Source organism: Phasianus colchicus, chromosome 14 (genome assembly GCF_987193195.1).
Source record: "Phasianus colchicus chromosome 14, bPhaCol1.hap1.1, whole genome shotgun sequence".
NCBI lineage: Eukaryota > Metazoa > Chordata > Aves > Galliformes > Phasianidae > Phasianus > Phasianus colchicus.
The window spans coordinates 7,939,620-7,965,549 of NC_143449.1; the positions used below are offsets into that span (position 1 = coordinate 7,939,620).

A 25,930-nucleotide genomic window follows, 5' to 3' on the forward strand; every position below is an offset into this window, starting at 1 on the left:
AGAGCAGCTCCGTACTGTATAGCGGGGTGCTCCTTCCATGTTTGCCAGCTCTGTGTGAGCATCCCAATCCCAGCTGTGCTGGAGAAGCTGCTGCCCCATCTTCCTGGTTGGGCCAGGGCATGCCCCTCCACGTTCTTTTCAGTGCTCCTCCGCTCACAAAGAGCAGGGCCTTGCCCCACAAACCCGCAGCTTTCCATGAAATGGCCAAACAGGTAAGACGTGCTGGGATGTGAGCACTGGGACTCACCTTGAGAGTAGCAGAGGTCTCTGGTTATTATGAATCACACATTTGTGTATTTTTTTAATATGGAGATATCAGAGCATGTTCATGGATGAAAAGACATTTCCATTTCAAGGGTCATACCATCTGCTGAGCCAGAAGCCAGATAAATAATTTTTACTTTGCCATAAAAATCTACTATAAGGCAAAGAAAATAAAAATCCTTAAGCTAAAAAAAAAAAAAAACACCTTACATAATGCAAAAGACATTTTAAAGATTAGGCAAAAAGGAAAGAACTGCAAAAAGAGCAGTAATTCTAATAATTGCTTTAAGCTCTGCACTGCTGCCTGCTTTCCCTGCACACGGACAGTGGCAGGAAGGCTTCTGGATTTAAATCAGCCCAAACTCTGTGACCCTGCAGCAGCTCAGGTGCGTTTCAGCTGCAGGCACTGCCAGGAGGATGTTTTGTTTCTTTAAGAATCTTATTTTTCTATTAATTTTGTAAATGTTAATGGGAACATTTTTATTAGCGTTGTTTTGTTTTTTAATAACCTTGTCAGATTTGAAAGGCAGTATCCAGGTAACGGTATGTATATTAGGAGGAAAGAACGGATGGTTTCGGTTTTTTAAACATAATCTTGTACCTCTTCCAGCTGGCTGTGGGGGGCAGAGTGTTTACCTCTTTGGTTTTTGTACATCACGAAATTAATTAGCTCTGAGAGTGTGATCTTGCGGGAAGGAGCCTGCAACCCTGCAGAGGGGAACAGTCACCCCTGAACCCAGGGAGAGGGGGAGCAGGGTGACGGGGCCGCAAGATCTGTAAACTCTCCTTTTTCTCCCTTCCTCTCCTCCCACTGCTCCAGAGCTACGAACCTCGGACGGCGAGGAGAGGCCATACAGTGTTGCCGACACCACCGACGCCTTCCCAGCCCTGACAGCAGCCCCAAAGGAAACCCAGGCGTGCCACCGTGTGCTGCCAGCCCTGCCTGCAAAGAAGCCCTGCTCGTTGAGCCCGCCGTCCCCACTGCGGCTCACCGATGTCCCTGAGCACACCTCAGACGACTCCTCGGCACACGCCATCTCCCTCACGTCCTGCGTGACGAAGGGCATGAGCTCCTGGTCTCTGCCGGGCGACTGTGAGAAGGCTCCCTTCAGCATGATGGAGCCTGGAGGCATGTCCGCCCTGACCGGAGACTGCCTGATGCAGCCGAGCAGGACCTGCCTGGGCTGCTTCATTGAATCAAAGGACGGCATTGATGCGGAGCCGGGAATAAGCTTGAAAGTGGGGGATATAAATAGGGATTATGACACCTGTTCGGTCTCTGATATAGGGATTCACTGCATGAGCACAGGAGAAACCATGAGATATGGGGATCAACTGCTTTCAGACCAGCTTTTAAGCTTCCCTATGCATAAATCGAGGGCAGCGGACAAAAGAGATGCAGAGAAATCTGACAGTGATTCAGAGGACCCCACTCAGAAAAATTATTACGAGGGATTACTATTAGACAAATGCAATGGTGAGGAACCCTTACTAACAAATCCCAACCAGGAATGGGGCTATTTTGAATCTTTCATTAGTGAAAGTAAAATTGAGCTGCTTGACCTATGCTCCAAAAATGAGCTTTCTGTAAATCTGTTTTCTGAGGAAGATGTGGATAATTACATGTTTGATGATGATGATTCGACCTTGGGAAGCGACGTCTGCTCCTTAAAGATCAGATACGAGTCGTTCCAGGACAACGTGCGGGAGAAGACCACCGCCCTACAAGAGGATGCCCAGTTCAACTTCTTCCCCAGCGTCTTCGGCAACTGCACCAAAAGGGACAGCAGGAGCACCCTGAAAAGGGGACTCGGTGGTGCCACCGACCCTTCTCAATTCAAGTCCGAAGAAGGCATCATCTGGGGGGAAGAGGAGGAGGATGGCGAGGAAGAGGATGGCGAGGAGGAGGAGAAAGCTGCCTTAAATAAATCTTGCAACAGCACAGAAGTGGTGCAGTACGTGGGCCCCAAAAGGAGCCACTTCTTGGACTCTGTGAATTCCACAGAGGACTCTGGGGAGTTCAGCGATGACAGCACATGCACAGAGTCCTCCTATGATGTGCTGCGGGATATAAAGGACTGCAGCCGGTACCTGTCCCGGGACCACTCCAGCTCCTTCATCCAGCAGAACTACGGGCTGCGGGCAAAGAGGAAAGTGCGATACAGTGATGACTACCTGTATGACGTGGACTCCATTGAGAATGAGAAGATCCTGGACAAGAAGGAGTGGCTGCCGGACGGGCCCAAGGAGGAGGATGACGACGAGTGGTGCCCCAAGAAACGGCGAAAAGTCTCTCGCAAGGAGCCCCCTGTTATCATCAAGTACATCATCATTAACAGGTTTAAAGGGGAGAAGCATATGCTGGTGAAGCTCAGCAAAGTGGATGCCAACGAGACAACTGTTACCCTGAATGAGGAGCTGCTCAGTAAATATGAAAAGCTGGCCCCATTGAAGGGCTTCTGGCAGGAGAGGCAGCAGAGCCGGCTGGATTTGCTCAGATCGTCTCTCTACCACAAGCAGAATTTCTATCTTAACGGTTCAGATGCTTCGTTCCTCCCTCACCCACGGAAGCGAAAATGCAAGCTAGCAAACAGGCACAGGATTCAAAGAATTAAAGCCATTGAGCAGTCAGTGAACAAGCTGGGCTCTTGCTCCTCTGATCACAAGCAGCCTTGCAGCAGTAAGGAGGATGCAGGCCTGAAAGGGCTGCAGGCATTAGCCATTGCCACCCCCAGCTGTGCAAATGGATTACACGTAAATGACATCACGGACATCGCTGCTGTGAAATGCAAATCGCAGGAACGAGAATACAAGGGGACGGAGAGGAAAGTGCTCCGCCGGATCAAATTCAAAAGTGAAGCCAGGTTGAAATGTAAGAAAATCAAAGCTGCTGCCAGCGTGGCAGAGGGTTGCCCGGCTCTGGGAAACCAGGACTCTGCAGTGCATCTGAAGGATGAAAACGTTCCTTGTGCTTCAGACAGCTCCCATCTCCCAGAGTGCCATGAGGATAAGATTGCTAAAAATTCTCCTTTCCTACCATCCACCTCCTCTTCAGACAAGCCTCTGCCATCTGCTAATATCACTACCAATGTACCCCTGATCCCTGGAGGGTATCTGCAGACCCTGTTAGACGCTTCGGATTTGTCGAGCAGCACCGGCATCTCATACTTCACACAGCATCCCTCTGAGCAGCAGCACCCACTCCCCAGCATCATCCCAGCAGACAAACCATTCGCTGCTCTGCAGCCATCGCAGAGCTGTGTGCTGTCCCCGCCGTCTGAGTCTGAGCTGCAGCAGTCTCCTGGCCACCTGGAGATGGAGCAGAGCACCTTTGGCAGTGTGTGGCCGGCCAGCAAGGCTGCTGGGAGCAACCGGCAGGAATTTGCTGGCGAGCTGCAGGATACCGCAGCACTGACAGGCGAGTTTGGTGGTGCAGCAGGCACTGATGGCCTCCCGGCCTCTGGCTACCCTCAAGTCAATCTGAATAGCAGCAAGTTGCTCTACCAAAAAAATTACATGCCGGATAGCCAGCAAGTGCAGCCTGATGATTCTTATCAGTCGTGTCATTTTAATAATGGAGAGGGGCGCTTTCATTTCCAGCGAGGTACACTAAGTACAGATGATGGCAGACTCATTAGCTTTGATTCAGTGGGTTCATTGTCAGTTAGTTCTAGCAATTACAGCTCTTTAAAGTCCTGCGAAAAGGATGGTGACGATGATATTAATGACGATTTCTTGGCCCACTGCAGTCCCAAGCTAGTGATCCAGCAAAGCATAGATGAAATAACCCCTTTGAAGGAGTCCACGGACCTTTTAGACATTTCCAACTTCACACCCGATAAGTTCCGCCAGTCATCGCTCTCGGAGATGTCCCCTCCAGACACTCCCAACCTTTCCCCACAGATAGCTGGCTCCGACACCAAGCCCTTGGGCACCCTTAAGGGCTTCCCAGAGAGTGCCCAGGCTGCTCTGAGCAGCTCCGAGAAGGTCAAGTGGAACTGCGGGGTCTTGCAGACCGAGGAGCAGGCAGATAATGGGTTTACTTTAAATAATCACCAGTTTCAGTTCCATATGTTCAACGATGAAGATTCTGTCAGCCTTCTTGAAAAAAGACCATGCTTGTCAACATTTAATGAGCCATCTGGTCAAATTAGCACCAATAGCAAAGTGTCGAAATCTAAGAGGAAAAGTTCATCCAGCAAGAATGCGGGTACAAACCAAAGCTCTTCCCAGAAAACCACTAGGAAAAAATCTCCCAAAACCAACAAAGGCACCGACAAGCCGCAAGGGAAGAACTCTAGGCAGGCACCCAAATCCACCAGGAAGGGGAAGAACGCAGCGAGCCTCAGCAGCGAGAAGGCCCAAGTGGGTGGCAGCAGGGCCGTCAGCCAGCTGGCCAGCCCAGCCTCGGCGCCCAAGGGGCTGGCTGAGGGCATTCAGCACAGCAGCCCAGCCACTGGCAAGCTGGGCAAGCGCAACGGCCTGGCTGGAGAATGGGCACTGGGGAAGGACAGTGGCACAGCCTGGTCAGAAACAAGCCTTGGGAGCACCACAGGCCTGCTGGATGATGACCAGAGGGAGTTCGAGGAGCCCTCCAACATCCTGTCCAACATTGCCTCGGGAATGGCAGACGTCCAGAGGTTCATGATGGCCTCCATCGAGCCCCTGTGGGGACCTGTCAACCACAACAGCGTGCCAGACATATTCCGATCACCCGAGTCGAACAGCCTGAAACTGAAAACCCTTAAAATTTTAGCAGGGACGCCCCAAGAGTCTAAGAAGAAGGCGAACAGCAGCTCGCCGGGAGTGGCAAAGAACCATAAGTCAAACAACAAGGGCTCGAGTAAAAACAGCAAAGCAGCCACCTGCGACCCTGGTCGCCCCAACTGTTCAGCTGGGTACAATACAGACATTCACTCTCCCTTTTTTGATAAAAACTATAGTAACCTGAGCACTTTAGGCAATAACGGACCTACCCATAAAAAACTGTACCGTCATAAATCAAGTTCTAAATCGCTGAGGGATGAGAACTGTAAGATAAAGCGAACAGACCGGGAACAGACCCATAAGGACCCACCTGTGACAGCTTCTTTTGAGAAACTGAGGTAATGCTGCACCAAACTGGCTGGAATGCCCCTTTAACTTTCCTACTACCTGCTAAGCCCGCTGTTCCTCATTTTTTCCTTCCTGAAAGCAAAAGTTGCATGAAAAAGACATTCCCCTTTTACAGTTTTTGGTTTTTTTTTTCTTTTCTTTTTTCGTTTTTTTTTTTTTCTTTTTTTCTTTTTTTCTTTTTTTAAATGCATGAAAATACTTATTACTTGCAAGCTACCTAAAAGAATGACCAATTTTCTGGCTTGGCTGGGGTTATAAAAAAAAAAACAAAACAAAACACTAACAAGGCTACTCTTTTCTGCTGTTTGGCTTCTTCAGTTTTTAATTCCTTATTTATTGGGGGGGAAAAAAAAAAAAAAAAAAAAGATTACACGATCTTTTTAATGATTTTGAAAAGGAAAGACTTTTTTTTGAACATTTTGTAAAAAACAAAACACAAAAAAGAGGTTATGCATCCAAAAGCCAAGATCTCTAAACTAAAGGCTCTTTAGTTTGAAAATGAAAACTCATTCATAATTGAGCTTCATGTGGCAATTTTGAGTGCTTTCTAGCCCCCTCTGCTGTTTATCTCCTAACCTGCATCATAAAGCTTCATCTCCTGTGTCAGAGTTTAGCACATTTGATCCTGTCGTGGTGACTCCACACAAGCTAACTAAGATGGCATAAAATGTTTGGTTTTTCTGCAGGGAATCAGACTCCATTCTTCTTAAAGCAGAAACAACATTTTTGGTTTTTCCTGTATTTGAAGAAGAGACTCCCTTTTCTAGAAAAAAGACGTTTGATGTTTCTTTTTTTCGTTTGGTTTTTTTTCTCATTCGTTCCTTTCAAAATATGCCTTGTGGTATGTTGAAATGTAAGTGCTGAAACGAAGAGTTTGAAATTGTGGGAATTTATTATTTGAAAGCGAACCTAATCTGGTATTCTCTGTGAAAGACTGTTTTAAAAGTCATACTGTTGTACAGTAGTTTATGCACTATTACCCACAACAACAAAAAATTGTGCCAAACTATGAACAAGTGACTGTATTGTATATATTTTTACTTCTCTATCAACATTGGGTTGTGAGTGTTTTCTGCAGCTATGCCTTTTGATTTTACTAGATACATTCCAGTTAAGTACTAACCACCCCCTTTGAAAGCACCTGTAACTCACAATGAAAACAATATTGTTCACTTATACAACTTACCAAAAGTTTTATGGACATAACTAAAAGTGTGCCAAATTTACTTACCTCATTTCATGGATTCACCCTGTGGTTTAAAGCTCATAAAGAAAAAAAAAAAGAAAAAGAAAAAAAAAGGAAAAAAAAAAAGGAAAAAAGGAACTTTGAAACTGATGCTGGGAAATTGTAATGTCCTCTCTTTAAAACCATGAGCAGAAAAACATAATGGTTAAATGTTGAGTTTCATTATAGGAGAGAGTTGAAATGGTGAAGGAGTTCAGAAAACACTCCAGGTAAGTTTGACAGGAACTCGAGTGTCTGCATCTAGAGACTACGAAACAGCTGCTTTTCAAGTGTCTGTTTTCTTAAAGCAAAACCTGTAGCTGAAGAGCATTTGAAATGCAAAGTTACATTGCTAATTCTTTGTATCTCAGTTTTATATATTTTATAATAACCTGGGATAAATTCTAAATAATTATAAAAACGGAACTAATATGTTTCATACATTTATTGCTATTTACTTTTACTTTGAGTAGTTTCTTAAATATTTTTGATGCAGAGCCTGTCAAAAGCGCTCTCATTTCATATCTTTGGTGTTTCCTAAATGTCTAACCTTGCAATGCCAGTATAGTTTGAAATTTTGAAATCAGAATCATTAGTTTAAACACAACTCCGAGCCTTTCCTTTGATTCAATTCATAACGTAGGGAGGAAATCAGAACTATTGGTGATCTCACTGATCAGGGCCGGTTCATACATGACTGGACTTTGTTAGACACCATTAAGTATTGAATGCTAAAATATTATTGAAAGGCCTTATTTGTAACCCTACTCACTGCACCCTCGCCCTTCAAGAAAATAACAAACAAACAAACAAATAATCTCTTCCTTGTGCAACTGAGAGCCTGTGCATTTTGCTGCTGATTTCATATGAAACCTTGATATGCAAGAGACCTGCTAGCTGGGAGCTGTTGGAAGCAGGGGGGTGTGAGGCTCAGACACACTTACGCAATAGAAAGGGGTGAGGAAATGGAGCCTTAATGTAGCCAACAGATCACTGTCATGCTCACAAGCATAGGGTGGTGTTGCACACATCACAGGACTGGACTCGGTTCTCTGTACAAGCCCATGCTGAAAGCCAAAGCATCAGGAGTGGCTGAACACAAGAGTTAGGTTGATTTAGCAAAAACATGGACTGTTTCTCATTGAACACTTGGAGATGCAAAGTGTCAAACTGGCATCGAAGTGTTTGCAGTAGTTGTGGATTCTCAGATCTTGAGATATAGCAATTCACAGAATCACAGAATCACAGAATATCAGGGATTGGAAGGGACCTTGAAAGATCATCTAGTCCAGTTCCCCTGCTGGAGCAGGAACACCTAGATCAGGTCACACAGGAACACATCCAAGCAGGTTTTGAATGCCTCCAGATAAGGAGACCCCACAATCTCTCTGGTCAGCCTGTTCCAGTGTTCTGTCACCTTCAACAGGAGAGTACAGCACAATGCATTACATTTTATTTGATGAAAAAACAGCTGGTGCAGGCAGGAGTGAGTGTCGATCCCACCCTGCCTCTGGAGTTTGGAAGGTACTTGGAATCTTGGATACAAGCACTGTGCAAGGGCTCCAGCCCTGGGTGTTTGGCTTACCTGTGCCACGGTGCTTTCTCCTGCATCCCACTGTAGCTGTCTTTTCTATCCATACAGTCATTCAGGATCCAAGCCCTCAACATGTTTGTCCCGCACACTGAAGGGCTCCTGGCTCCATTCTTTGGTATATTGCAGCCACTGCTTTGCTACTGCAGGCCTGGAGTGAGAGTGTGGCATGCATGTCCCTTCTTTTTGATCCAGAACCATCCTTTGAGAGCGCTGGCCACTGGCCCACACTGTTCTTCATGATGAACGTTTAAGCTATGTGATCCATAACAAAGTAAGTTGTACTGGAACAGGTAGCAATATTTATTGCATTTGAGAAATGTGCAATAGGGCATGAATATGAGTCATAAGACATATCGGCTATTTTACTGTATATCATAGAATAGCTTTGGTTGAAAGGAACCTCAAAGCCCATCCAGCTACAGCCCCCTGCCATGGGCCGGCTGCCCTCCACCAGCTCAGGCTGCCCAGGGCCCCATCTTTCCCCTCTTTTAGTTTAAAACCATTCCCCGTTGTAAAACGTGTGTAAAAAGTTGGTCTCCCTCCTGTTTATAAGCTCCGTGTAAGTACTGGAAGGCCACAATGAGGTCTCTCCAGAGGCTTCTCTTCTCCAAGGTGAACAAGCCCATCTGCCTCAGCATTTATTCTTAAGAGAGATGCTCCAAAATACAGAAAACCAAGGAATAACACAACTGCCAGACATTTCAGGACAGCGTTAGTTACAAATGCCTGCTGCCTTCTTTGCTGCTCTCCCTTCACTCCTTTTTTTCTTTGCCATCTTTGGTTGCCATCCCACATCCCCAGCAAAATCTCTGACCACGGAAATTTTCAAGACCCCTGATGCCTTCTCTGTGTCTGAAAGTTATACCCCTGTCAGTGTGCTCCAAAATTACCAAATCTGGGCAATTGCCTTGAGCCAAACATTTGTCCTTCTCCCTTTTGATTTTGATCTCCACCTGCCTATCACTACCTCAAGATTTTAATCACTCCCACCTTTGCCTCATTCCTTGTCATAGAACTTCAGTTTTTCCCTTTCCTGCCCTTGTCAGGATTGTTCAATTTTCATTTCTCCACATGCTGCTTGCAGCCCTGGGATATTTGTCCCATCTTTCCTCCACCCTTTTTCCATGCACCCCTCAGGCTCATTCAGTTCGGCTTTCTCATCCAAAACTTGTCTGACCCCCATGCACTTCCAGCCATCTTTTGTCAGGCTCCTGGCTGTTCAGGGTGATTAATTCAAGCTACACAAAGGTGTTCATTCTGCATCATCCCTTAGGATGTCTATTGTACTTGATCTTGTTCCACTCCTGCTGTAGAGGCATCGTGTGAAGGAACCCTGATGTGTAATGCTTTACTCTTGAACTGTGCCGTGCTGGACCACGGCAGCTGGGCAAACAATAGTCAGCAGCAAAATTAGAAAGAAAGTGGCTGCTTACAAAAAATGACTGTAAAAGTGGGCTGAGACCAAGTTTAACACAATCCTCAGTAGAGCGTGTGTCTCCCACAGGACAGAGAAAGCAGCCACTCTCCTTTGGGGAATATGTAGCAAGGACAATGTCCTTCCACGAGAAACCCTACAGCAAGCTGACAGCAGCCAGCTCACCCTTGATAGCCACAGTTTTGCTGGAGGTACTTGCATATAGAGGTTTTGTGAATATAAAAATATCTACGATGGGGATTCAAGTAATCATTAAAACAAAAAACAACAAAAAAAGCAGGTTTACATCTCGCTTTTTGTTTTTAATTTCTAAGCATAAGAGGTTTTCTTGAAAAATGGAGAGTTGTGAATTACAGACCAGGTTTAGCAAGGTATCTGATGGAGGGAGGTGAGCCATGCCACACGGTTCTGCCTGCTGAGCCCAGCCCTGCATGGAGAGGAAAGCCAAGTTCAGTCACTTGTGCAGCAGTTGCCGTGCAGCTGGTTTTTTAAAAAAATCAAGATCACTGTTATGTTTTTGGCATTACAGCTCAAATGAGCCAGGAACCAAAATCAAGACATTCTAAGAGTTTTAATCCCATGCCTGTTGGACCATGTTATTCCTTCTGTGAGGTCCCAGTCTAGCAAAGCACTTGGGCAAGAAGCACCTGCAGCAAACGGCCACCGCTCACCCGAGTGCTTTCCTGGACCACAGTCTGCTCTGGCGTGAGCCAAGAGAAAACTCCATTGAAATCAGTGTAAGTGAGAAAAGGATCAGGTGTATGGACTTCAGTCGGTGCAGGATCAGGCCCTTGGTCTTACTTTCTCAACTGAGTGTGTTGGAGTTTGCCTGTGCAGCTCCCAGAGTCCGGTGGCAGCTGCATGGTTCAAGGCGCTGACATCTATTTGAGAATGTGCCTCTTTATCTCTTCAGCGTGTAAAATAATGCAAAAAAGAATATATAGAGTAAACAAAGTACAATGTCTGTGGTAGAAGCAAGGCTTTTCAAATCTGTTTCTCAGGTAAACAAGTGACACTAATGACAGTGGAGTAAGAGCCATCTAAGGGAATTCAGATCTAGAAAAGGAGGATGTCCTCCATCCCACAGGATACTTGGGTTGCCAGACACGTTTACTGAGCCTTTGAACACTTGGTGCAAAAGGAAACAAGAAATAAAGTTTGTATTCACCGTTGCCCTTCGATAGATAGGAAAAAAAGAAAAAAAAAAAAAAAAGTATGTTTCAAAAGCACAAAGGGAAGACTTTAAAATAAAATAGAAAAAGGAAAAAAAAAAAAAAAAAAAAGGATTCTGGTTAAACTCCTTTTGTCTTTTACTCCCCGTGGGAAGCAGGGTAGGAATTGAAGGAGATGCTCTGTTTCACATCCCACAGCGCCGGCTGCGGCTGTTCTGACTGCTGCCTACAGAGATTTGAATGTACTGCTCCTTGAGTTAACTTCCATAGAACTAGAGGCACCTCGCGAGTAAGTTGCTACTGTTTTATGGTGCTAAAGAAAACTTTTATCCCCCTTGAGCATTTAAGAAATATGAAATGGCCCTTTTTATGAATGTAACATATCCATTTCTGTTTAACATTTTACACTGCAATTTTAACATGTTTGGAAATTATTTGCCTTTTTTCTTTTAGAATAAGCTTTATAAATATTCTGTAGAGTCAATTGAAGTATAATTCTTAAGGATCACTCTAAGACGCCTACAAAATCTTGTATATTTTTAAGTGTGCCAATTTGTAAAATATTTTGTAAGTGTATATTTTTCTTAGAAAAGTGCTGTGAAGTGTTTGTATGTGTGAGGTTTCCCTTTTTTTGCACCTTCGGGTGTTAATAAAAGGATGTATACTTAAAAGTTTCTGGTTTTAAAAACCAAAATACAAAGAAAAATTAAACTTTTGTTGGAAATTTTGTAATAAAAAGAAATGTTGTGAAAGAGTGTAGTGATATTGTGTAAAGGAAACTGGAAAATTTGTGAGCGCTTTGCTGTTTTATAGATCCTCTTGTAAATTATTCTTGTAATATTTTTGGTTTTGTTGTTCTTGTTGCAAAGGTTTTAAATATTTGTGACTGACTCTGTATGGTGAAAATGTCATATTGTTAACTTGCTGAGTTTTGTTATATTGTTTATGGAATAAATAAAAAAAATTAAAATCTCATTTTAAGATCATGTATGAAGAAGAAATTAAAACTGCCATTTATTGAATATTAGAAATTGTTTCTTTAAACAAATTGCTGCCCTCAGAAATAAATCACTAACTGTCCTACTGCCACTCGCACATGCACTCGTGGTTTCAGCCCTTTGGTTTAATTGGGCTCACATTAATTACTATAAATCACATTGGAAACAGGGGTGCAACAGAGGATTGGAAGAAATGGGAAAAAGTGCTCGGATGGCTTTTACTTCTCCACCTGAGGCTTTCTGCATTGAAAATGGAAACTTGGGCAGGAGCTGGAAGTAGTAGGGATCTGCCTCCTGGGGCAGGTCTGCCCAGGGCACAGAGGTTCCCTGCAGCGCAGGCTGGTTGGTCTTCTTTGTCTCTTGGAAAATATTTTTTTAAATTGCCATTCCTTTCATTAGCACTTCACGTTGATGGGAATGATGAGGTGAGGTGTCTCTTTCTGCTGGAAGAAAGCTGGGTATGGTGCCATGGGCAGTGAGCACTCACCGGGTTCCTGGGTCTGTCAACGAGGGAATGAGAAGCTACCTTCAGAAGTCAGATCTGGCACCTCTATGAACAGACAGCTGCCTGGATTCATGGACAGCCGCAGACAAGCACTGCCTCTGAAGCGCAGCCCAAAGTGATTGCACAAGATTTTGATGTTTCCCACGTTGTGTGGTGCCAATGCTGGTATGTCAGATGCAGAGTGATGAGTTGGAACTGTTGGCTGGTCTCTGTCCTCTGATATGTGCAAGGTGGTAGGGCTACTGGCCTGAGAGAGACAAGTGCTACCACTCTGGAGATGGTTTCAGCACAAGTGCAAATCCTGCACAAAAATCAGGAGATTGTGCATGCAGCAACGTGCCTGGCATTGTTAATGACATCAGGGTGCAAGAGAGAGAATGCAAATGCTTTCCAAATCCTGAGCAGCATCAGGTCAAGGTGACTGAGAGTTTTAGATTTGCTGTGATTTATGGCCAACAGCGCCAGTGTGGCTGCTGGACTTGGGCTCTCACTGTGGGCATGGGGGGGCCACACCACAAGGGGAAGTCACAGGATGGGATGTGCTGAGGTGCTGCCAAGCACAACAAACATCCACAAAATGCTGCACAGCCAAATGGAACTGCTCATTGGAATTAAAAACATTGCTCTGACTTCCCTACTGCTTCCTCCAGCCCCAGTCCTAAAGTTCTTTCAGCTTCTGACCCCTAAGTCCCAATGGAATTGTATTTGTTAGGAAACATCCAATTTCTTGGCCTTTCCTACAGCTGCGGTTCCTCCTGCATACATAGGGCAGCACCTGTGGGAACCTCACTGCCTCCCATTGATGTTTGAAGCTGAACCTGATAATGTTTAGGCTGCTCCTCAAAGTCAGTATGTTGTTTCAGTAGTTCCTTTGCTATGTTTTCATGGACTGTATTATAGAGATTGCAGGGGAGATCTACCAAACTAGTTGCAGTGTAAACAGAATGAATGATGTTGTAAACCCATTGAGCAGCTGAGGGGTAAAGCACATTTTTAAAGGCCAGTTTCACACACAGCTGTACCCAAACAGGCTTTTGCAGCTTGTTTCCTGCAGTCCCGCCTCCAAAACCTAATGCTTATACCATGAACACATGATAAAAAAACAATTCATGTGTTTACCAGCATGCTGCATTGGTAAAGTGAGAAGTGGGAATATGCTGCCCTTTGCACACAGAGCAGCACTGGGATCTGACAGAAATCACATGTGCTGTAGCAATTACAGGAGATAAGATTTGCTTCATGTCAGCCTCCTGGAGGTGAGGAGGGATGCTGGCAGCCATGCCAAGACAGGTTCTGGCTCTGCAGGGACCACCTGCCAGACCCCAAACTTCCTCCAACCCAGCCACAGCCACATAGGCTTTTACAGGTCTCAAATTGCAGGTGGGAACAGCCAGCACAAGCCACGTGGAGTTGGTGTTGATAAGGGCACGCAGGCTTTCACAGACAAGTTGCAGGTGTTTCAGTGGGGGGTTACACCTATAGCAGTATTACTTCACAAACATACTTTGTGTTGCACTGGATCAATAAAACACTTAAACATGCACTTTATCTTAAGCATGTTAGAGATTATATCACTCTTTAGCAGAGCATTTAAGTATGTGCTTAATTTAGGGATTTAATTAAGGATTTTAATTGTAGACTTCAGTATGTGCTTACCTGTTTGGCTGAATATGTGTGAGACTGCTCCATGCTGAAGATTTCTACATACAGAAAGTGACTAATTCCTCTGGAATGAAAATGCTACATTATTCTTGCACAGTGCAGTTAAAATGTAAATAGGAAAATGCAAGAGACAGTTAACTCGATTCCTCCAGCTGAAAGCATTATCCATGACCAAATCTGAGTTGATTAAAATCTAATATAATTAGTTTTCACCTCTAAAGTGGCATTACAGATCAATAGAACAAGGCACTTTAAAAATGAGTCTCCAGCTCATAAGCTTTAATTATGAGAAAGGAAGGATTCACACATGCTCTCTCACTGGAGATAGAGACCTTGAAATGTAAATGGCCACCAAATAATGGGCTGTGAAGCAGTTTCTCCAGTCATTAGTGTTTTAAGCTGATTTCCTAAGGAAAGAGAGCTTCAGCAATTTGCATCATCAGCCTGCCTTTGGGGTCACTTCCATAGCTTTTGAATTCCCTGATAAATTTCTCCTAATTGGGGAAAGAGGGGATTCCAGAGACACAGAGCTCCAACAGGTTTGACACCAGCAAGCAGCTGGTCTTCCACTTCTGCAGGAGCATTGGTGCTATAGAACAGTTTGTTCCCACCAGCACTGGGACCACCTTGCTGTGGGGCTGAAACTTCACTTCTGCTTTCCTGCACTGCTGATGGTTTGGGATGCTCTAAAGCTCCGAATACACATAGGTCTGAGTTATCTGCTGTGACATTTATTTTATTGCATGCCTGGAAAGTGCATGTAATTTAAATGCACAACAGTGATACCAGTCTGAACTACAGGAGTCACTGATTTACTGCCAAATGCAGTGAAACGTCTATGTTGTTTCTTTGCTTTTCTGCTTCTTTGGGTTTTTGTCATTTTACTGTTCCTTGCTGAAGTTACATAGTAAATGATGCAAGGGAAGATGTGGTAGCTGTCTATGAGGTTTTGGAAGATGTAAACTCTTGCAGATGTGAGAGAAGGAAATGAGACTCAGAATGTTTGGAGGAAATTGAAAAAAGGGAAAATGTCTAAATCCTCACAATGCAAGAAAAGTATTCTAGCAGTGTTTGGTGGCATTCTGCACCATGTCTCTCAGACCATAAGAGTCATTACATCCCTATGTTGCCTGTGTCCTAGGTGTGAGGAAGTAACTGGGGAGGCCAGCTTATTCCTCTTCTCTTTTGGTTTCATTATCTGCCAATCTGCAAAATCCTTATTTTTCTCATTTCATTGAATACCCCCCTTCATTTTTATCTCTTGCCACCTAAAAAACTGTATCTCAAACACTCCCCTCCTTCTGTGCTTCCGTCTCTGCACAGCATCTTTCTGGTTCCTTCCAAAAGAAAGGAACATCTGTGCTCTTCCTCCTCCCCAGCATGCCTTCCCACAGCCTCTGTTCCCCATTATCAAGGCAAACATTTCTTGTCTGCCATTCTCTGCTACCCTTTCATTTCATGCTCCCTGTGCTACTCCTGAACAACCTCAATCCCTTCTTCCCACCTTTCTCCATGAGCGTTGGTCAGGAATCATCATCCCAAGTCCTGGGACAACAGCTGAAAATTGGGGTCACATCGAACCCACTGCTTTCTACCACACATTGATGTTTTACCCCTCCAGCTCTGCTCAAGAGTGTCTCCATCCCTACATTTAAGGATACAGACAGGTTTCATGCCACATGGAATCTCCCTATAGCAATGCCTCTGTCTTTTTGCTGGCAGAAGTCAAACGAGTTGAGATGTATGTTACCCACAGCTTCTGCCTGTGGAGGAATGAAAGGATAGGTCTGCTCTGGGAAGGTACTCGAGATGGAGATCAAAGGTGCCACAACATTCAATACAGCCTCACAGAAACAATCTCGGGATGGTCTTGGCTCCATAGCTGGGATGGGATAGCAGGGCAGTTTGGTCAGCACAGGAACTGTCACTAGCTGCAAAGGTGTTCGGTGTTGTGGCTGAACATGGCCTCTGGAAATGGCTCAAGAACAGGAGATTGGATTCTGGATAATAACTTATTTCATACATACTGGCAGGAAAGAGGATCATTTCCTGCTCTTCTGGGTTATAGGGATTCTTGAAGGGAAGTGCAGGTTTTCATGAGAAAACTGAATCCAGGTCTTAGATTGTCCTTTGCTTTACTGTTGCTTTACTATTGTTACTTGCTTTACTGCAATGTGCATGAATGGAACTCAGAGGAAGAAATGGTGTGCTAAAATCAAAGTCTTTCTGTCTCTGGTATTAAGATATACCATAAACTGTGTGAGGTTGACTGCATTTTCCTTTTCAAGTTCATATATTGAGGTGTCTTAACATGTATAAAGGGGAGCAATTTGACACCTGGAGAGGGAAGGGCCACCAGAGCCAGAAGGGCTCAGGAGCCTTTCCTGGGGTGAGCCATCCCAAGGCTCCCCCACCAACCAAAGGACAGCATGGTCTGATCCCAGGCATGGCCTCTGTGCTACAGAGAGACAAGCATAGGTGAGTTTCTGCTGCATTATGCATCACTTTTTTTTTTTTTTTTACTTTTTTTTTTCCCCACATGAAAGAGCTATTTCTAATTCCTTTATATACCTGCACTGTTTTTTCCCTTTACCATTAAAATTCACTTAGAGATCTTCTAGACTGCATGATTATGCAAGATTAGGCTTCTAGCCTTTCAGTGGAAATAACAATTGAGTGGGTGGCTATAAATGCAGCTGCAGACAACAGTGAAAAGTATCTGAGGAACATGTTCTCTGGAGCACAAGAATTGTTATAGCTAGGTTGTGTGGCAGAAATGGCTTGGGAACGCTGACTGTAGGCTGGCAAAGTGGGGACTGGAATTGAGGAAAAGAGGAAACTGAGCTTGACTGAGCACTGTGTCCTGTCTGAAATTGCAGTGCAAGTTGTTGCAGCGGCAAACAGCAATTGTCTGTGGGAGTTGGTTTTGTCTATCAAAGCATTCCCACTTCAGAGAGTCACTCAGCATCGCTGAATGCTCCTTCAGATGATGATCTAGAGCAAATAACTTGAGTAATGCCTGACTTACCAACCTGTCTATCACGTGCCATGTATTTCTTATCTTCTTGCATGCTGCACATCTCCTATTCTTTGAGAAGACGGAAAAGAGAAGCCCATGCATTTAGAGAGTTGGAGATAGAAAAGACATCTTCAGATGTTTTACCGAAGTGGTGATGACCAGGATCTCTCATGCCTTACATCGTGCAGTGTAGTGTGATCATAAAGCCTTTACCATGCAGCATGCAGGGCTGTGATTGACATGCTCCTATTTCAGTGCACTGATGGTACAGAGGAAAATATCTGCCAATTCTGAGCAGTGTAAGGTGCAAAACCAACAGATGAGTCAATCTAATTTAAATCTGCAGTGCACCCGTATGATAATAGCACATTATTATACCCTTTACATGATTATCTCTATGTAATATAGTTAGTCTTCATAACCTTTGGTACATCATGTTATTTATTCTTTCATCTAATGTATTTGGAGTAACTTGCTAGCAAGATGCAGCCCTATTTATCCTTTTAGGGACGACAATACCAGGAATAAATGTTAAACTAAAGGAAGCGATTTTAAAAAAAAAAAAAAAAAAAAAAAAAAAAGCAGCTCTATTTCTGCTATGCTGAAATGCATTTCTTGGCAGCCCTAGAGATTCAACAGTCTGGTATTTATCATGATGAAACCCAGAAATGTCTGATGATTACATGAGGACAATAAAGAGAAAGAGCACAAACTGCAGGCTGAGAGATAAGGGGTACGTTTTGATGGTAGGCAACTGCTACAGCAGTGGTATGTTGAGTCGGCTGCCGGGGGCAAGGATCAGCAGTGGTGATCAGCAGCTGTTGGAGGCCACAGTGCAGACACAGCTTCTGGGATTTCTCCCTCCTGAGGAGACGAAAGGTCAGTTGCAGCTGCTAATGGAAAATCTCCCTGTGAGCTGGACCTCCATTTGTCCTAAGGAGCTGCAGTATAATTTGTAAGCCTGCAGAGAGAAGCCTCAACCTTGCACAGATGTGTGTGCTCGTGCATAAAGAATTTGCACATGAAGTTGTTGTGACACTCAGTGCCTGGGCAATAGCTATGAACAGTGTCATCAGAGGTCCAGGCTGAGGTGATGGTGATTCATTACTCTGTACAGAGGGAGAAAACTCTCCATCTTTGAGCAGCTGCATCTCAGTGACAGAAGTCCCTCGACTCCCTTTGCTTTGTGTTATTTTTACGAGCACAAAGTCGAAGAAACACACAATCCTTCTGTTTTGGCTTTAGTTAATCTTTTATACCACAGAATATTTGACACACGATTCAATGGAATGACAAATTGCACTCTAGAGCTGGCATTTCCTAAAGAAAACTCAATAAAAACATGCAGGCATGCTGCTCATAATATAGAACTTGTAGGCTCTCATAGGCAGCAGGATGAGTTTCTGCCTGGAAAATTTGTTAGGCGGTTGCTTCCCAAATCCTCTCTGGCCCAGATAAGACCACCAGCCTCTAGAATCAATGATCTGCTCTCGTAATTCACTGCACAACAGACCCTGTCGTTTCACAGGGCCAAGGGCATCAGAAGCAATTAAAGAAAAATGAGAATTGGTTTGAAGAATGTAATAATCATTCAACTAGCTGGGGAAAAAAAAAAAAAAAGAAAAAAGAAAAAGGATTATATCCTTGATATACTAGAAAGAATAACATATGCTCTCTAATAAGCATTATGGCACCCACAGAAGTAAGCCTGAAACCACAAGGACTCGCACTTAAATGATTTGATTCTGAAGAACAAGAAAACAATATGTTGAAAATCAATCCAAGCAGCTAAAAGAAATGGGCAGGGGAGGGGTTTCTGTCTCCACTCTTGGCACAGGCTAAGAAACCAAGTGCCTCCCAGAACTTGTGCCTGTCTCTTCATAGCATTATGTTGCCTCCCAGCATATCGTAGAATCTCATAATGGCTTGTGTTGCAAGAAACCTTTAAGATCATCAAGATATCATGCCCAGCTAATTTTTCTAGTCACCTCTACAGCTACTTCTGGAAATACACAGTTGTTCTTTCTTCACAGCTCTCACATGCCCTGTCGTGTTGAACGGACATGCTCAATGCTGCCTTCCTGGCCAAACAGACGTGTCCTGTTGCAGTGGAGCACTGCATCTCCAGGTTGTTTTTTCCTACATATGGGGCTCTCCTGAGATGCCTGAGCTTGCAGCCTCCGGCTTCTCCTTGCTCTAACCGGGGATCAGCAGGACAGATAAACTGATTTTCTTGAAATGTTCAGAACAAGTAACACTTTTCTTTCATGTTCCTGATGTCCCTGCTACAGAACACTTACTTGAAACTCTGTCCACAACAGAGTAATTAAGCAGCTCTGCTAATGGGGTGTCGGAGGATGGGCCTGATAACTGCTCATCCAGGACTGTCTTCCCCAGTCCCAGGCCCTCCAACATGATTCTCCTGCAATTCTCTGAATTTCTTTCTGCATTAATTTCAGCTGGTCTTGGGATTATTTGTAAAATGGCCTTGGGGAACTTGTTCAAAGGCACTGCCGCCACAGACGACTTTGCATTTTAAACCAAAGCATTTCACTCCTATCTGTCTGGACACATGAGCTGCTCAGCACTGCTTCATTAGGCAAGTTATTTTTAAATTCTCAGAAAGAGCAAAACATTGAGAGAAGAATTATCATTTGCTGTTGAAACAGCTGCAAAAAAGAAGAGGCATCAGCTCTTTGTGGGACCCCCTGCTACTCGTGTGATTAACCAGATGGCAGTACCGAGAGGCACCCACTTACACTCAGGAGACACATGAGATGTCAGAAATGCCATCCAAATGTAAGGATTGGTGGGGGACCACCAGAACAGTGGGTTTAATGTAAATAAGAGGGGGCCATCAACACTGAATAGGAAAATGTCTGTGAAAGATTTCTCTTCCCCCCCAGCCCTGTCCTGTGTTTCCCCTTTTTTATTCTTCCCATTTTTCTCCTAGGGACAATAAGTAAAATATTGGGGAAAAAGAAAAAAAAAAAAAAGCACTTTAAAAACCTTCCATTCTAACTTATCAACACAAATAATAAAAAATAAAACCTGCCCAGAGCCCTTATTCCCTGGAGAAACAGTTAAAAGCCAGCAGGCACCCAGCACTTTCAAAATGCCAAGGGGCAGCAATAAGCTGTTGTTATTTGGAGGTACCCTTGCATCATAACATGCTTGTGTTTCTTAGCAGCTGATACCATTCTTATAGCACGGAGTTAGAGCAGAAGGCACAGCAATAAAGCTGTTCTGGTAGCTCTTTGTTTTTTTGTTTTTTGCAAATGTTGATTGTCCCACACCTTGCTCAGAGCAGATATGACTCATCCTGACAAGGTGAGACAAAGTGCTGAAAAGCTGTAGTCAGCGATGACCACTGCCTACATCTAAAAATGAAGGTGAGAGAATTGGGAATGGCCCTTTCATGCACCTGAGAGTGCACACATATTGTTAAATATATTCAAATGATGGACACTGCCATAGCAGGCAAATTGCTGGTGAGCTATTTCAGTGGACAACTTACGCCAATGCTAAAAGTTTTCTAGCAATGGAGTGTTGATACCCAGACAGATAAAGCCAGATAAAGAAGTCTTTATGTTAAATTTCTCATGCACACTCATTGAGGCTGCATGTGAAGTGTCCACTAACCTTTTCTTTCTTAATGAACTGTGCTTCTTGGGTGTTTCTTACACAGGTGTGCTGCCCAGCCCCTTGGAACTCTTCCTCTGTTCCTTTGTTCCTTTCCACAAAAGGACTGTGGGATCCCAGCAGCACTCACAGCCATGCCTACAACAGAGGTACAAACCTGTGTCATCTTCCTTTGTGTCCTTGCTTTTGGCTTCCAGGGAAGCGTTAGAAACTCTTATCACAGCTGATTATTCCTCTTGGGAATCCCCGTTTTCTAGGACTTTGTCTCCTGTCCCGCAGTCCAGCTGCCATTTTATTCTTAGGCAGATGACTTTACATCTGGTGGCATTTAAAAACATGTTGTGTGCTTAGGCTTAGCTCATTAAGTGATCCAGATGAGGTTTTGTATCAGTGACCTGCCCCAAACTTTGGCTTGCCTGCAAACCACCAGTAATGATTTTGTGCTTTCTTTTAGGTCACTGATCACATATTAAGTGGTACAGGGTCAAGAACTGATAGCAAGGAAACTGTGCTGTGCTCAGTGATGAGTCTGCTTACAATTGCACTCTGAGACCTGTCGGTTAGTTTTCAGTCCAATTAATACTTGTCATATGACTTACATTGTTCCTCTTTCTCAGTCAAAATATTGTGAAAGACAAGATCAGCTGTCTTACCAACTGCAGGTTTATTATATCAGCAGTACTACTTGAAAATCATGATATTTAGTTAAATTGACAAAGCCTAGTTTTCCTAACGTTGCAGTATCTTTTGAAATGGTATATCAGTGAGGCTTTTTAACAGCCCTGTGTTATTTTGCTTGGAATTGCTATCAGTATGACAAGAATATACCTCCTTTGTTCAGATAAAAGTCATACTTTCCCCCACAGGTCCCTGCTTTATTGCAAGAAGTAATACCCCCACCATGTCTTATGCAGACAGGCTCGTCCTTTTCTGCCTGATACATAGACAGGCAGAGAATTAAGAAGGTAGCACATGGAGGGATGGTACCCACATGAATACATAACCTCTCTTGAGAGAGCAGCATTGTCTAATAAAAAGATCTCCAATCAGAATTTATTTAAGTCTAGCAAATTACTGAAAATGCCTGTTTAAAGTGCAAAATTCTCCTCCTCTGGCACTTTAAATCTCTTTGATGCTGATTAAAAAGTGACCAGCTTGAGGTATTGTTTGAATGGAAATATTTTGTTGTGCAAGACATAAACACAGAACTTTCCTCTGCTTGCCTAACAAAGGCAGCCTGTAACCAGCATCGTAAAGGAATGTAGGCAGTACTGAGGTAGAAAATAGCAAAGTGTTAGGAATTGTTATAACCTTAGATTTCCTTTCAGGTTTATTTTGGGCTGGTATATTAGTGTAAATTGGATTCATTTGCCTGCTCAGTACCTGGCATTGCTAACACTTGGAATATAGAAGGATTTGAGGGTTTTTTTGGTTTTTTTTTTTTCTTTTTCTTTTTTGCTTCAGGTTTAGAAGCTCCCAAGAGATTTTGATTTTTTTCACCTCACTGCATTTGGATTATTACTTATCTATATTGTGAATAAATTATTTTAATACGTTTCTAGAGGAAAAAAAAAAAAGCAAAAAAAAAAAGCAAGCATTTTTCCTCATCTATCACTGCATACCAAATAACCAGTTTTTAAGACCTTAGGGGATTTAAAACAAATTTATTTACCCTCATTGAAGGAAACGACATTAAACTTACCATGGAAAAGTGCTGTAATTCTCCTTTGCTGTACATACATTACCAAACTGAAAACACTTAAGGATGAATTACACCAAGATTTTGCTATAGGTTTGGGATTTTTTCCTTATTGCTGCAAAGTTCTCAATGCAAATATATTTTCCCTTACAATGTGTTTGAAATACAGTGCTACCCTGATCTTATTTTTTTTTGAAGCTGACAAGGAGATATGCATGCACAGGCCATTAATTGTTATTAATGTCAACTGGGCGCTGAAATCCACTAAGTGGTTTTGAAAAATCAGAGCTCATTCTGCATCTGATGGACCCTGTGAGGGTAGTTGTGTATCATCTCCACTCAGTCTTACTGCAGAGGGTGTGAAGGAGCTTGTCCCCAGTCATCTGCCCCAGTCCTCTGCTACAAGATTTTACCGCTGAAATGAACCATGGATCAGCAGAACTCAGCTGCCATCTCTGCACATCACTGGATGTTCATCTCCCAGCAAACTGCCATAAGAGTAGGAACTCACTCATGGAAATAAAGTATAGTATTTTTCATTCCTCTGGTGCTGTCCATTTGATAATGTTCTACACTGTCAGCTGGTTACTCAAAGTATATTACTGAGGGGAAAAGAAAAAGACAAACACAATTTGTTTGTCATAAACAAATGCCATAAAATACCATTATAAAATACTCTGAGACTGCTCCAGGAGCATTATTTTATATCTTGTTTCAAATGGAAGAATATGATCCACTTCCCATTTGTTGAATAATTCTAACATTTTGCTGCTTAGGTACCAGTGTATAACAAAACCACTTTTATCCTGCTCTGACATCGTCTCATATTCAGAAAAGTTAGGGAGCAAATACTAGGTTCATGTTCATGTATAAGTCACTGTCATAGTCCCATCACTGCCTGCTTCTTCAGTTCTTTAAGGTCCATCATTGGAGTACTCTGATGGATGTCCTGCTGATTTACCGATTGCCAAAGCTGACACTCAGTGGCTTATCAATTGACAGCACAAAGCTTTCCGTGATAAAAATGGATCAATTGTGCACTGATCATCTGCTCCCTGAATTACTGATGTTTTACATCAGAATGATTTTTGCCTAGATGGCTGCCAAACAAAGAAAGCTTACATACCGAACCATGGGATATTTCTCTCTTCAGACAATATTTTCTACAAACCCTGGAGTCTATCTACGTGAAAAGATCTATTCATCATGTGTAGAAAGATCAGTGTAGTGTAAAGATTGTAGGGGAAAATATATTTGTATTGAGAACTTTGCAGTATTGGGAAAAAAATCCCAAACCTATAGTAAGATCATGGTGTAGTTCTCCCAATGACCAACATTTCAGCACATTAGAAAGTGTAGAATTGGTTTTTTACATTGAATTCATTCTTATTCCTCCCCTTTTTTCTACTTTTTTTTTTTTCTAATTTTACTCACATCGATTAATGTGATTAATGTTTGACCCTGCAGTAAATCCTACGATATTGCACAATCCACATGGCAGCAATACTGCAAAGTACCAAAGTGATTTAAACTTAGTCTCTCAGCTCCCATTTGCTTTAAATAAAACATAACAAGTTAACCTTCTATAAGCAAGTTTTATGCTGAAGTAGGCATCACCAGTCCATCGTGTCAGCTGTATCAGATATGATCCCTCCACCTGCAGCTGGAATAAGCTTCCACATTTTATGCTCTAATTCAACAAAAAAATATAGTTGGGGATGTACATCTAATCCAGATGGAACTGGGATTGTTCCTTTAGTAATAGTTTTGACATCATGGCCTTAGTTCTACCAAGTTTCCAATCAATTTCCTTTCGTGGTCTCATCCTGTAGCAAGTAAAACTGATACGAAAAAAACCTGCAACTGACCACTCCATTCTCTCCTGCTCAAGCACTATAGCTGCTTTGGAATTGCTATATTCCAAGGGAAGAAAACAAAGATGTTCAACAAGACCAAATGCCAGGTCCTGCACTTTGACCACAACAACCCCAGCAACACTACAGGCTTGGGGCAGAGTGGCTGTAACACTGCATAGAGGAAACGGACCTGGGAGTATTGATTGATGCTCAGCTGAACGTGAGCCAGCAGTGTGCCCAGGTGGCCAAGAAGGCCAATGGCATCCTGGCTTGCATCAGGAATGGTGTTGCCAGCAGGAACAGGGCAGTGATTGTCCCCCAGTACTCAGCTCTGGTGAGGCCGCACCTCGAGTACTGTGTCCAGTTTTGGGCCCCTCACTGCAAGAAAGACACTGAGGCCCTGGAGTGGGTTCAAAGAAGGGCAGCAAAGTTGGTGAGGGGTCTGGAGCAGAGGCCTTATGAGGAGCAACTGAAGGAGCTGGGATTTTTCAGTCTGGAGAAGAGGAGGCTCAGAGGAGCCTCTATAACTACCTGAAGGGAGGTTGTAGTGAGCTAGGGGTCAGCCTCTTCTCTCATGTAACTGGTAATAGAACTAGAGGGAATGGCTTCAAGCTGCGCCAGGGGAGATTTAGGCTGGACATTAGAAAATTCTACTTCTCTGAAAGAGTGGTCAGGCACTGGAATGGGCTGCCCAGGGAGGTGGTGGAGTCACCGACCCTGGAGGTGTTCAAGGAACATTTGGACATTGTGTTGAGGGACATGGTTTAGTGAGAACCATTGGTGATGGGTGGATGGTTGGACTGGATGATCTTGTAGGTCTTTTCCAACCTTAGTGATTCTGTGATTCTGTGAAGATGATTTCCAAGGAACTTTACTTTTTCTAACGTCATTTTCAATAGATACTTCTGAGACAGTAACATGGGATCTTTTCCAGCTTCTGTGGGAATCCCTTACATCCTTTGCAAAGCTTTATCCTTTCCTTTTCCTTAAGCCTGGCACCCCAGCCCCCTTGGGTTCAAAATCAAGCTTGTGGTTTTCTCTCTCCTACCTCTCTCTATCTTTTCAGTCATGGTTTTTTTCCTTCTGCACCTTATTGATTCCTGATCCTGCTCCTCCACCAACCTGCCACAAGGGAGATGCACTGACCCTACAGGTAACACAAGTTGAACACAATTTTAGTGAAAGCAGAAGTATGGTGACATTTAACCTAAAAGCAGGCTTACAGAACTGGGGAAGTGTAGTGCTTAATTTAAGCTTACACTGTCAAATAGGAACATCTGGCTTTTCTGCAGCGTGACTCATCTTCAGCACACAACAATGGGGCAGTGTAGCCTCTGCTAACAAGGCAAAGAGGGTGAATGTCGTTGACAACAGCCTTGCTGACGTTTTATTCCTTAAGAACTGGGAAACGCTGGCAATCTCCAGCCTCGTTGCTGGTACCTTCACCCACTACGGCTCGTACCGGTGGTAACCGTGAGGTAACACGAAATGGCCCCACGGCTCTTGGCAGACACGCAGACCATAGCACTCCTTCACACCAACAACATCGCTCGTGGGCTGTGCTGAGCCCTGCGGTAGCAGGAGGCTGCGAGCAGACAGGTTGCCCCAACCTCCCCTCACCTCCATACCAACAGCCCCATCCCCGCCGCCTTTGCCCCTCTTCAAAATGGCGGCGCCCCTCCCCTCAGCACGGCGCTTGGGCCTCTCTACCCTCCTCGGTGGTGCTCCACTCTCCTCTCGTTGG

The 25,930-nt window shown here is 43.8% G+C and overlaps 1 protein-coding gene and 1 long non-coding RNA gene across 7 annotated transcripts in view; one reads left to right on the plus strand and one right to left on the minus strand.

The window, feature by feature from the left end:
- The window catches only part of NEXMIF (neurite extension and migration factor), a 120,248-nt gene extending 114,546 nt beyond the window's left edge, over positions 1-5,702 (plus strand). For all 3 annotated transcript variants that reach the window (XM_031594441.2, XM_090150180.1, XM_090150179.1), the window contains one exon: positions 1,085-5,702. In XM_031594441.2, coding sequence (XP_031450301.2) covers positions 1,085-5,373 — 4,289 coding nt within the window. In that variant the 3' untranslated portion in view covers positions 5,374-5,702. The remainder of the gene's footprint in view (positions 1-1,084) is intronic.
- A 4,276-nt stretch (positions 5,703-9,978) lies between these two features.
- On the minus strand, positions 9,979-25,888 carry LOC116229747 (uncharacterized). 4 transcript variants are annotated; one of them, XR_016471010.1, is made up of 5 exons: positions 25,446-25,888; positions 25,235-25,333; positions 20,632-20,769; positions 13,965-15,733; positions 9,979-10,060 (listed from the first exon to the last, which is right to left on the minus strand). It is a non-coding gene; the product is annotated as an uncharacterized LOC116229747 (long non-coding RNA). The 4 variants fall into 4 exon arrangements; XR_016471011.1 differs by having other exon boundaries at positions 13,965-14,034; positions 25,446-25,886; XR_004167085.2 differs by lacking the exon at positions 13,965-15,733 and having other exon boundaries at positions 25,446-25,886.
- Between the last annotated feature and the right edge of the window lie 42 nt (positions 25,889-25,930).